Source organism: Cricetulus griseus (genome assembly GCF_003668045.3).
Source record: "Cricetulus griseus strain 17A/GY chromosome 1 unlocalized genomic scaffold, alternate assembly CriGri-PICRH-1.0 chr1_0, whole genome shotgun sequence".
In the NCBI taxonomy this organism is placed as follows: domain Eukaryota; kingdom Metazoa; phylum Chordata; class Mammalia; order Rodentia; family Cricetidae; genus Cricetulus; species Cricetulus griseus.
The window spans coordinates 35,704,460-35,716,897 of NW_023276806.1; the positions used below are offsets into that span (position 1 = coordinate 35,704,460).

General features: G+C 40.5%; 1 protein-coding gene across 2 annotated transcripts in view; it reads right to left on the minus strand.

Annotated features, from left to right (window-relative positions):
- Positions 1 to 12,438, minus strand: part of Pde5a (phosphodiesterase 5A) — a 136,984-nt gene that overhangs the window by 52,184 nt on the left and 72,362 nt on the right. For both annotated transcript variants that reach the window (XM_027395646.2, XM_027395645.1), the window contains exons 10-11: positions 2,892 to 3,067; positions 1,544 to 1,603 (exon numbers count right to left, since the gene is read on the minus strand). In XM_027395646.2, the coding sequence (XP_027251447.1) occupies positions 1,544 to 1,603; positions 2,892 to 3,067 (236 nt within the window). The remainder of the gene's footprint in view (positions 1 to 1,543; positions 1,604 to 2,891; positions 3,068 to 12,438) is intronic.

Below are 12,438 nucleotides of genomic sequence, written 5' to 3' on the forward strand. Positions count from 1 at the left end.
CAGCTATTCCCGAGTGTTTTTCTCTTGCTAAAATTATAAGTATAATTGAGAAAGCCAAGTTCAGACTTTTGTGAAAGACTCTGCTCTTTCTGGAGTGTAAACCAGAGTTTCATACTCCAGTGATGGTTTTAGCGTTGTCTTGAGAAGTTTGCTCTTTGGATTTCCATATGACATGTGGCAAGGGGTAACTTTTCCTTTACTTTGCCACTGATTAATGATTTGTGAGGCTTGAAAACACAAAACCATGTCCTACTCACAGTGTACATGTAATTGAAAACTGGATCTCGTTGGTGGACTAGGCAACTAAATGGAACAGTTAACTTGGGTGAGGCACCTCACATCTATACTTCCAGGACTGGGGAGCCTGCTATAGGAGGAGTGTCAGGAGTTCAAGCGAGCTCCAGGCCAGGAACTCACTGTGAGAGCCTGTCTCCCTGTCTCCTGTCTCCAGAAAAAAAAAAAAAAAAAAAAAGTCAATTAAGCCCAAGGCAATTGATACTTTTAAACCCAATACCTCTATAAACTCCGTGTGACCTTTCAGATACAATTACCTAATGATTCTTTTGCTGTCCTTGCTAGATGAGTCATGTTCCTACACACAATTTAACTTAGAATGTCTCCAAGGTCTCTTTCTCCTGGCCTTTTAACTCCTTGGTTCAGTGCTCTGCACTGAAGTATGGACTTCTATCTACCTCACTCCCTCTCCTGTGTGGCCGTGTAAACTTGAAGTCCTTTGGCTTTTCTAGGCCCTATTGTGGTCTTCACAGCACAACTGTAGTTTCCATGAGAACATGCTGATGATGCATAAAAAAGTTATCTTCTGGCAAGCTATGGTGTCGATAACAGTGAGAGAATTTCTCTGATGCGTTCAAACTTTCCATTCCTTCCATGCACAATTCTTTTTCTCAGATAGATCTCGCTGTGTCACAGCAACAAATTTAAAATGCAAGTGTATTAAGTGTGCAAGCACTGAGAGTGTATTAAGTGTGCTGTGGAGGGTTAAGTGTGACTGCTTCAAACTTACACAGACCGCTATCAAAGCATCTCCAACCAAGACCCAGAGCATCTGGCGTGTGTGCTCAGGTTCCCCTGCCTTCGTCTCACTGAATACTGAATAATGACTTGACTCCAGGAGCTAACCTTATCTGATCCCGATTTCAAATACCCTGCCATAAACCATATGGTCAGAAATTGGATCGCTCTCAGTTCTTGACAGTGCAGAGCTAGTTACTGGTGACAGCCAACCATCTGTAGTCACCCATCTCAGTCTCCCCAGTAAATGAAAACTAAGTTAATTTTGGTGAAAGAAAGAGGTGAACTTTTTAACAACCCCTGGGGGAAAAATCAGGATAATAGAGTAATATTACAAAGTCAATGTCAGTCATCAGTGTTCTGTATTATCAATGACTTTGTACCCTAGCAAGAAAGCACAGTTAATCAACATAGATTACTTCTGCATCCATCTAAGTATTTACCACTAGTGAAAGCACTTGTATATTAATTGGATGGCTACAGTGAGTGAGTTTTCAAAAGAAAGGGTTACCGCTAAAGCCTGGAGCTCTCTTGTTTCTTCTTCTGCCGCCGATGCATGATAGGACAGGACCTGTGGGTAAGACAGGAGTCCAGGTTACCCAGGCAGGACGACCGATGCACATATAGTTTGGAATATTGCTCCGACTTCTTGGAGAGGCAACAAGGCTCCTCTGAATGCCAATTCCTACTCCTGGCTTTCATCAACACAGTGAAACCTCCATTGAGGGTCCAGTGTGTGTGCCTGAAGTTATGCTCCTTAATTTTATAGAAAGTCCTGAAACTGTCACTCTGATGCTGTGGACATAACAGACACATTATCTACAAGTCACTCTAGAAATAATCACTGGCTCACCCATGGCAGCAAGTGTTTATTTTGAACCGTTTTTTTCAGAAATGTACTTCTGTACAGAATAGGGGAATAAAACTCTTGCATGAATTGGAATATTTAAGTTGCTAGTTGTAATAGATACATATATGTATATACATATATATGTGTACACACACACACACACACACACACAGTTCTCAGGTGAGAGCTGTAATAACTGCCAAATTCATTCAGAAAATTGCATGCTCTTAGAGTCTACAAGTCAAGGGCAGTGTAGATTAAGCTGTCACAGCAGTTGAGGACACCTGGGCTATTAATCTCACAACAGAACCCGGACCCAATGCTACCTTAAGGTCGGGCTTACTTTAAATCTTCTAACTTGAACCAAGAATCATAATTCTCATTTTCAGAAATCATAACTTCCAAGGAATGAGGAACTATTTTAGATATTCCTTTTAAATGAAAAAAAATGTGGTTGTACTGAATGGTTTATTTGACACTTTAAAAGATTTATTTTAAAGTTCTATTTGACAGCGGCAACAATATTTACAGCTGCCCCATGAAACCAGCTGGATCAAGAGCTTCAGGATCAAAGTCCACGGACCACTGCTTGAAAGAGACATGACTTCTGCCTTTCACTGGTTGCCTTTATTTTTTCTTCCTTACTTTCAGTTCTCTAAGACTGGCAAGATTTTCTGTAAGCTTTCTTTACAGGTACCCTCATGGAGAGACATAGGAGGAGGGCTGGATAAACGGGGAAGGGACTGCTCAGGGACGGTGTGCAACTGTGGGAATGGCTTACAGAAGGCAAACACTATGCAGAAGAAGGGGGGGGGGGATGGACGAGAGTCTTGGTCATCTGAGCCTTGGCAAGAGTCCAAATATTTGGAATCTCCTTTATTTAGCTTTTAAATAAGTATACGGATATCATTGTGAGAATCCCGTGTTTTCTGTGGGGCTCCAAAGCCAGAACACACACATACACACAGTACATTGACTCAGCAGATCAAACCCCTCAGCTTCATCCCACCTCTAATGTCACCATTTGCTTGGCCATGGCTCTCTCCACCGCTTCATACATCTGTGTGTTCTGGATCCCCAAGCCACAGAAGATAACAAAAGCTTCCAGGAACTGTTCATCATTTTGATTGAAAGGCTTAATCTTGCCAGTATTCTCCTCCATCTTATTGACAAGTTGGCAAACTCCTGTAACAATCAGAAAAATTAAGCAGTCGTGACTGTTAGTCATCACAGCTCCAACCAACCTTAATAGCCACCCCCAAAGATTGTCTTGTGGTTTTTCTCTTAGAAATGCCTGGTATGTCCAAGTAAGGATGTGGACTTCTACAAACAAACCTAGGAAAGTAAACCTGATTAATTTACATGAGCCTTACTTTCACACAGCCCTGCATGTATATCATCTATGATTCAAAAAAAAAAAAAATCCTAGAGAACTATTTTCCTCCAGATTGGTCATGAATTTTAGATCGAGTCCCCAAAGACAATTTGTCCTTTGGAAACTAATTGGATTTTTGTCCATGTGCCAAGAGAACAGTTTTGATGGAGATTGGAGTTTCGGGTCACACAGTCTGCCTTCTCTTACTGAGAAATCGGAGTTTAAAAATACAATTACATACAGAATAGAATACAGAAAATAGGCAAGTCACACAAGCAGCTTCAAATACACCCTCAGGTATCCAAGATAATCACATGTGAGGAAATAAATACAGGTACACTGACAGTTTTGAAGATAAAAGCAGATCTAGTCCCTAAAGAATATCATAACCTTCCTAGTTCTGCCCTCTAGCATCGGCCAGTAGTTGCACAGTTAGGCAAGAATGGAGGATTGCCATAATGTTACAATAAATTTCTACTCGGCTGGTGCTGCTGTGGATCCTGTGACTACAGAATGAGGCCGCTGCACAAGGAGTTGGAATACATGGTCCACCATTGAGTAAAATGTGTTGTTGACATTTTTATCACTTTGTCTCTAAATACAAGACTTCCTGTATGTACAGGCCCACTGTGGGACAGGTATTGTGCCGGGTACTTGATTAGACACAAAATCTCTGGTCCTTGTGATTTTCCTTGTTAAGTTGGTGGGTGAGGCCTTATAGGAATGAGGAAAGGGTTGTTGCATTTACTCACAGTCACATGGCACACACACAAGTCTGAAATCTGCCTTGGCCTGCTCCTAACTTCATTCACATGCCACAGGATCGCCCACACCTCTGCCGTGGCTTTTCCGTCGACAGGGACAGCATCACTGCCCAATGCTCTCCTGCCTATCTTGCAGGTGGAGCCTGCATGTCCTTCACAACGAGGCCCTCAGCCTGCCACCTCACACACAGGGCAGGCGCTTCTCTTCCCTATGTTAACAGTAACATGTGGTGAATAATGGCAGATTTCACGTCTGTGTGTCTTTCTTAGCTGTAAGTATGTTGGGCTTAGCACTCCCTCCCCCCAATTCCATTTTCTCAGCTAACAAAATCCCTGGCAGAGAGTAAAAACTTAAGAAAACAAAACGTTGAATTAATGAAAAGATGCAGTACCCCAGCTCTGACCCGAGGTACTTTCCCATGGAGATTATATTGACGATTAGCCCTTATTTTTCCTGGAGCACAAAAGATTTCCATGGTCTGTGCTGACATCTGATTACATATTAATCCCCTGTCACCATGGTTGCACACTCTCTTCATTTTAACACTGCAAATGATCTGGACTCTGCTTTTCATTTCTGTTTGCCGGCATACATACGTGTGTGCTTTCCTGTCTGCATCAGTGCAGGGAACCACCTTTCCAACACTATTCTATCGTGAACCCAAACTTCGAACAAGACCCGAGGAATGTGGACAATGCAAGCAAAAGGACATGCATAAAATATCAGTCAGCACTCGTTCTCATAACAACGCACATCCCGTATTTGGTAACAACACAAGGGTTATGCTCCATCTTTGCAGCTCCTCATGTTATAACTACAGGACCGTTTATATAGGCTCTGGCTGTTTCCCAATTGGCATTTTTGGGAGAGTCATGTTTTTCATGCTCTTATGCTCAGATTACAGTGGAAGTGTCTTTCAGTTTTTATAGACGTCATCTTCGATGCTCAGAAATAAGATTTGCAGATTACTTCCTAACAATTCCTGCAAGCACACAAAGGCAAGTGTGATGGGGGGCGGGGGGAGGGGGCGCTAGGATGTGCACATCAGGCAATTTGCTAAGCCGTGCCCTAATTAAATCTTTTACATAGTAATTCAAATCTGTCCTAGCTAAAATTCACTGAACAAACATATTCAGAGGTATTAATGGATCTGGAGAAGTAGCACAGTGGTAGACTGCTGGCCTAATATATGCAAAGCTCTGGGAAAAAAAAAAAAAACGTGGGGGGAGTATTAAATTCTACCTCTGGAGTTGCTCAAAAATTATTAAAGTGGAATGCCAACTGAATATTAAGTCCACTATAACAAGCACAGCCCAGTGAAGAACAGATCAAATGTGCCTGTGTTACAAGCCACCTCCACAGGTGCAGAAATGCAGAAATCAGCTCCAGGGCAAGAAAAGGGTACTGAAGACAAACGGCCATTTAAGCTCATAATTAAATTCTCTCTTGAAAATGGGCTGGGCAGCATTCATGCTTAGCTCACTGATCTCATTAAATCCTTCTGAAAATTTAATTATAGCGAGCAAAAGTACATGGGAAGGTTTATAAGAAACAAATGGAGTTCCTCTTAGAGAAAAAATTTAAAGCTTGGGCACATCTATAGATTAAATTTTCGCCATTTCTCCACTAATGATCCGTGAGAAGAGCTAAGCAATGCAAGGATGAAATGTGGGCCGCTTGTGTCTTTTAAACTGCTATGTAGAACCAAAGACACAAGAAAAGTATTTCATGAAAACCAAATAATAAATATTATCATAAAGTAAAATAATTCCCAAACGCATATTAGGAGGAAAATTGAAGCAGTAATAAAACCAAACAGCAAATTATCAGTGTCCCCTAATGTTACTAAGGAGCGGACGGTGGAGTGTTTATGCAGACTTCACCTCCTGTGGCCACTGCAACTGTAAGAGCTGGCTAGCTCCAAGGCACCTCTGGAAACCACACTTCGGATGCATATGAAATCCTGTGCTGCTTCCTTTCTGTAACTCTGGACTCACAGTCTGCATCCAACCCTCTAGCATTTTGTCAAAACAGGGTTAAGGCATATATATATATATATATATATATATATATATATATATATATATATATATATATCCATATCCACAGGGTCTCTCCACCATAAATGTGGGCATCAAAGTTAGCATCTAGTCTTAAAATAAGAAAAAACCCACCTTAACACTAATCTTACAATTTTTAGCCCTGGCTGTCCTAGAACTTACTCTACAGACCAGGCTGGTCTCCAATTTAGAGATCCCCCGTCTCTGCCTCGCCAGTGCTGGGATTAAAGATGTATGCCACTATGTCTGGGTGTTTCTACACCCCCCCCATAATTTGAGGTCAGAAGGTTTAAAAAATATATACAAGATTTAATCTTGTTCAAAAAATCTTTCATGCTTATTTTTGTCAGTCTTAATTCAGGAACATTTTTCTAAACAGAGTATCCAAAAGAATAATATTAAAGAGAAGTAGCCAATTTCAGGCATTGGGTTTTTAATTTGCAAGCCTATGGCGTCTGGCAAGGGCACTGTCACCACTGAGAGGGTAATACCATTTAAGCTGTATAGGAAAGCGGCTACAGGATGGACTAGTGTTAGTTATCCCTCTCCATACCCCCTCCACTCCCCTGCCCTGCAATCCTGCAACCCATGTTCCATTAGTCCGCCTTTTTATAACACTACACTTCCTGAAGAGTCTGTTATTTTAAGGGTGTGGCCCTTCATAGGCTGATCACATTCCAGAGAATGGCCCCACACTCAATAATACTGGAGCAACATAAGTAGGATCACATGGGTTTAAAAAGAGAGAAAGAGAAGACATGGAGTTGGGTAGGAAGGGAGACAGGAGTGGATCTGTGATGAGCCTGGGGTGAATATCATCAAAATATGTTGTATGAAGTTCTCAAAATTAATAAAAGTATTTTAAAAGAGTCATCTTCCAAGGCATGGTGGTGCAGACTTTTAATTCCAGTGTTTGGAAGGCTGATCTCAGTGAATCCTAATGTTCCTGGCTAGCCAGGGCTACAAAGTAAAACCATGTCTCAAAAAAACAAAAAACAAAAAACCTCTTCCCCCAACGGCCCCCACCCCAAAAATAAGAGAAAAATGTGATATTTGTCTTTCTGGGTCTGGATTGCCTTGCTCAGAATTAGTGCCAAGAAGTAGTTACCTCTTCTGGAGTTCAGGACCAGTGAGTCAAAGGCTAATGCTAACACTCTTCATTGCCTTTTAGATAAGACCCTGTTGCTGAAGACACCAGACACTCAAGTCATAGACATGGAGTAATCAAGGTGGCACTGACCTGGAAGCTGCATCCCTATTGGTTAACTTTAAAGTACTGGAAGGTGCTATACTTAGTAGTATAGAAAAATAATCATCAACATTACCCAACTATGAACCCTGTGAGCTACAGTAACAGTTGGCCTGGAAAAATATGTTCACTAGTACAACAGTGGTACCAATGTCATAGGGGTAACCAACTATTTTCCGATTGGGTTTAAAGCCTGCCATACAAGTTGAAACCTATACTTAGCACCATTATTGAAATCAGAACTCATAGCTACACAGATTAAGGCCCTAAGGGAGAAACTAGTACTTTTCCTCTGTCAAGTGGATAGAATATTAAACTGACTCCTAACAACTTACCACTATGCTCATAGATTAGTGAGTCTCTTAATTCTCATGAGAGAAGAATCTTTTCGCAAAGATGGTGATTAACACACCTATTCAAAATGCAGAATGTAAGAACCCTGAATGGGACATCTATACCATACACCCCCCCTCCCAAGGTTCAGGGATCATTGTGAAAGAGGGAGACAAAAGATTGTAAGAGCCTTAGGCAGTGGAGGACTATAAGGAAACTGTGTCTGCTGGAGGCAGCAGGGCAGTTGAACATAAGAACTCACAGCAGTGGTGACATAATGCACAAGATCTGCACAAACAAACTCGAGCCAAACATAATCTTAACATCGAGAGAGGAGGTAGATATGAAGTCCCAACCCTAGTTAAAAACCTATTGATAAACTGATAGCTAGTGGGAAAGGGAAAAACAGTTTCAAGGGTGGCCTCTGGCAGGAGGATGGTGCTCCAATGGAAGGACACACACAGTCTCTCTCTCTCTCTCTCTCTCTCTCTCTCTCTCTCTCTCTCTCTCTCTCTCTCTCTCTCACAACACACACACACTCTCTCTCTCTCTCTCTCTCTCTCTCTCTCTCTCTCTCTCTCTCTCTCTTCTGAGTACAAAGAAGCTACAACGTTAGGTGAGTAGGGAAGAGGGTGGATCTGGGAGGAGTTGTTTTTCCTAGCACTTGTAAAAATTCTTTTTACTACTTTTAATCATGTGGATTACAAGATCTTAGTTTTCCTCCTAAATTGCTAGTGCATCTTATAACACCTAGTTTCCCATTACCTAATGGCTTGAGTTGTTACCTCATCACGCACTGAATTCATATTTAAAACAATACATGTATTTGGCATTTTAATAGTTTTGAAAACTTCTTCAAATTGACAAGAGTCATGTATATGCCAGGCAGGTACCCTTATCACTGAACTACATCCCCGGCCCCATTAGTATATTAATATCTCTTAGTGTATTTGGTAAGTTGCTACATAGGAAGTAGAGATTTATTTTTTTCTCAGATTTTTTAAAAAATTTGAATTAGAAACAAGATTGTTTTACATGACAATCCCAGTTCCCTTCTCCCTCCCATCCTCCCCTACCACCTCCCCCAACTAAAACCCTACCTATCACATATCCTTTCTGCTCACCCTGGATGGTGAGGCCTTCCATAGAGTGTCATCAGAGACTATTGTATCCTTTGGGATAGGGCCTAGGCCCACCCCCGTGTGTCTTGGCTCAGGGAGTATTCCTCTGTGTGGAATATTAATATTTAATAATTTAATAATAAGAGTTGCCTTGGTCATGGTATCTCTTCACATCAATAGAAACCCTAAGACAGGGTGTATGCCACTAACCCTGGCTGCTCTGTTTAATAACTTCTGGTTGACTCCCACAGGGTTTCCCATTTAATCGACATCTCACTTTCTGCATTGTTTGTCTTCTCCCTTTTCATGTCTCATTTTATTTCCTCTCCTCTTTTCTAACTACTTTGGTTAGAAGTTCCTTTGGGCAATATATATGCATTTAAACAAAAGACTTCAAATACAACTTCATGAGTTAGTTCTGTGAGAGATTTTTTTTTTTGAAATCTCCCAGGAAGTATTGCTAATCACCATGCACTCCCCCAACCCCACATGCCACCGCTAGACCTTTAGTACCAGGGATTGAGCCAGAATCTCCTACAGGCTGTCTTGGCAGGTAGGCTACCTCTAAGCTAGGTCCAGTTGTTCTCACTATCAGTTTTTTAAAACTATGAGGTAGGATCTCCCCAAGTTGCTCAGACTGCGTCTTGTACAAGCAGTCCTTCTCTTTTAGCACCACAGAGAACTGAAAGTGTGGCCCACCAACCACCAACCCTGGCTAGAGGCATCTCACATCAGCTAACTAAAAACAATTTCTTCTCTGTCTGTAGTTACATGCCCACTCCCCTTCTTGTTTGTTGCTTCTCTCTTATTCCCGTTTTAGGTGTTACAGACATTATTATTACCCCCCATCTCCTGTTTAGTTTACTTTGTCCAATTTCATTCTCCTGCTTCCTTCCTTCCTATTTGGTTTGGGGAGGCAGCAGGAAGAGTAGGAGGGGAACAGGTGCTTCTTAGAGAGCTCTTTGGCTGAATACTAGGTTGAAATAATCTCATCATTTCTTGGTTAATAACAGAACATATGCTTTTCAGAAATTCCTTTATGTTTTTCAGAAATTCTTTAGTAATTCTTGCCAAATAAAGGTATGTTTCTTCCTTTTCCAGTGTTTTCCTTATTCTTCAGTCAAATCTCAAAGCAGATCTTCACTTCTATAATTTTAGGTTATAATTCTAAGTTTGTAGCTTTGATTTTTTTAGAGCTAGTATACTAAATCAAAACATTAAGCCTTTTTTCTATCATTGTAACTTGACCACCCCACCCTCCCCATTTCCCTTTATGCTGGTTTTCCCAATAATCTCCTTTATTATTTTCATAAACATCTTGTGTATATGTGGTTAAATCTAGATTCTGTACAGAAACCATGATACTGGAACTTTCTTTCCCAATTATGCTCACTGGCTCTTCCTCCCCCTTTGGTTTAGATCTCTGTCTAACTTCTTCATTATCATCCTTGTACTCATATATACAGATATATGCATATGTATATATGTATACATGCATATGGGTACAAGGATGATAATGTACATATATACATATGTATATTCATATTCTGCATTTGACAGAAAACATGGCATTTGTCTTGTGCTTGGCTTATTTCACTTAATGTAATTATCTCCAGTTTCATCCATTTTGCCTGCAAATGGCACAATTACATTCTTCTTTACTGTTAAATACAATTCCACTATGTGTATAAAACACATTTTCTTTATTCATTCATCTTTGTTGATGGACATTTAGAATGGCTCCATATCTTTTATGAATACTGCAGCAATGAACATGGATGTTCAAGCATCTCCTGGCATGGTTAGTTTCACTCAGATAGCCCTGCTTTTTCCATGTGTTTTGAGGCAAGGACTACTGTGTAGTCCAGTGTGCCCCAGGATGGCCTTGGATTTGCAGTAATCCTCCTGCAGCAGCTTTCAGAGTGCTGAGAGCTATGATTTCTTAATTTTGTTTTCTTCCGATTATCACTGCTCCACTACTGTTTTATTTCCTAGTACAAATATACCCGGACATAATTTGCATTTCTCTACCTGGGAGCAGGACAGGGATCTGTAGTTTTAAGTACTATTTGACAGTGTGTACTATGAACAATGTAGGGTTTAATTTTTCTTGCACTATGAAAATATTAGCAAATATCTGAAAAACAAGAAAAAATTATGGTGCCAATGACAAAACTTTATACAAAAAAAAGAAGTAGAAGTCAAATTTAAAATTTCACCTCGGAATACTTATCACTTGAAGTGAGGCCACAGCATGGGAGGGTAGGTCACATCTCCAAATACTCACCTTTTAAAGGTCCACATAAAAGTAGTTTATTAAATAAAGCCCAAATAATTAACAAAAGAAAATAACAAGGAATACTAAGCAAATAATTGATGATCCAAGGTTTCTCTGTGTATCCCTCACTGTCCTGGAACTCACTCTGTAGAACAGGCTGGCCTGGAACCCACAGAGATCCACCTCCCAAATGCCGGGATTAAAGGCATGTGCCACCACCGTGAGGCTTGATGATCCAAAATTTTAAGGAAGGGTACTCAGAAATGTCTGTAGATGCACAGGTTATGCATTCTACTGATACGAAAGAACTAGAATCAAGGTGGGGTTTTGTTGCTGTTGTTGTTTGCTTTTAGCATCTCAGTGATGGAGGTGCTTGGTGATTTCAGATCAACAGAGAATAAGAATGAACTACCTATGTCCCTTAATGGCAGGAATGCATCCTGTGAGGTACAACATAAGGTACAAGGGTGACCATCACAGTGGAACTTAAATAGTCTGAGATGGTGATGATTCTACTTCGTATGCTGTCCAGTGTGGACTGACACAAAGTTATGCAGGGTATGGCTATATATGACTTGAAAACCCACTGCAGAAAGAGAAAACAGGAACTTCCTACAGCATAGATAAGAGTCAGGCAAGCGCCCAGCTTACAGTGTGCACAGTAATGAATATATTTCCTCTATTACTTCTTAAACAAAGTCTATATACGATTGTGTGGCTTTTATTTTTGTTATATTTGCTTACTTGTAACATGGTGATATAACCTGTGCAAAATAGGGGCATTGAAAGGTTTCTGTGTTTTCTTTGCATGGTAATTTCTTCAAAAAGTGCTCTCAACAAAGGAGGGGCTCTTGGGAGAAATTGGAGGGACAGCAGGGAGGCAGTAAATGAAGCAACTACTATAATTTCAAAATATAAACATTAAAACCCCAAACCCAAAATATACTCTGAAATTGGTATGTAGAATAGAGATCAAAATGTCTCAAAAATATGATAGGGAGAAAAAGACATATTTAGCTTTATCAACAGGGCAAACAACTGGTTAAATGGAATGAACACTGAATGAGAAAATATTTTTTTTTCCTGGACAGTGGTGGAAACATTCTGGATCAGGCAGAGCACACAAAACATTTGTTGATAGGAAATACTTTGGGGAATACAGCTGATGATACAACAGACTCTGAACCAGGCTAATGCTTATAATTTCATCTAAATGTCAGTAACAACAACAAATGAAGAGGGAGGAAGAAAGGTTCCAGAAAAACACAGGGGGTGGCCTGTTTTTCTGTAGGGATTCTCTGCTAGACTTGCATACTGGGATCTGGTCTGAGACAAGCAAGGTGAATTACCCATAGCCATGATCTTTTCTACCTGC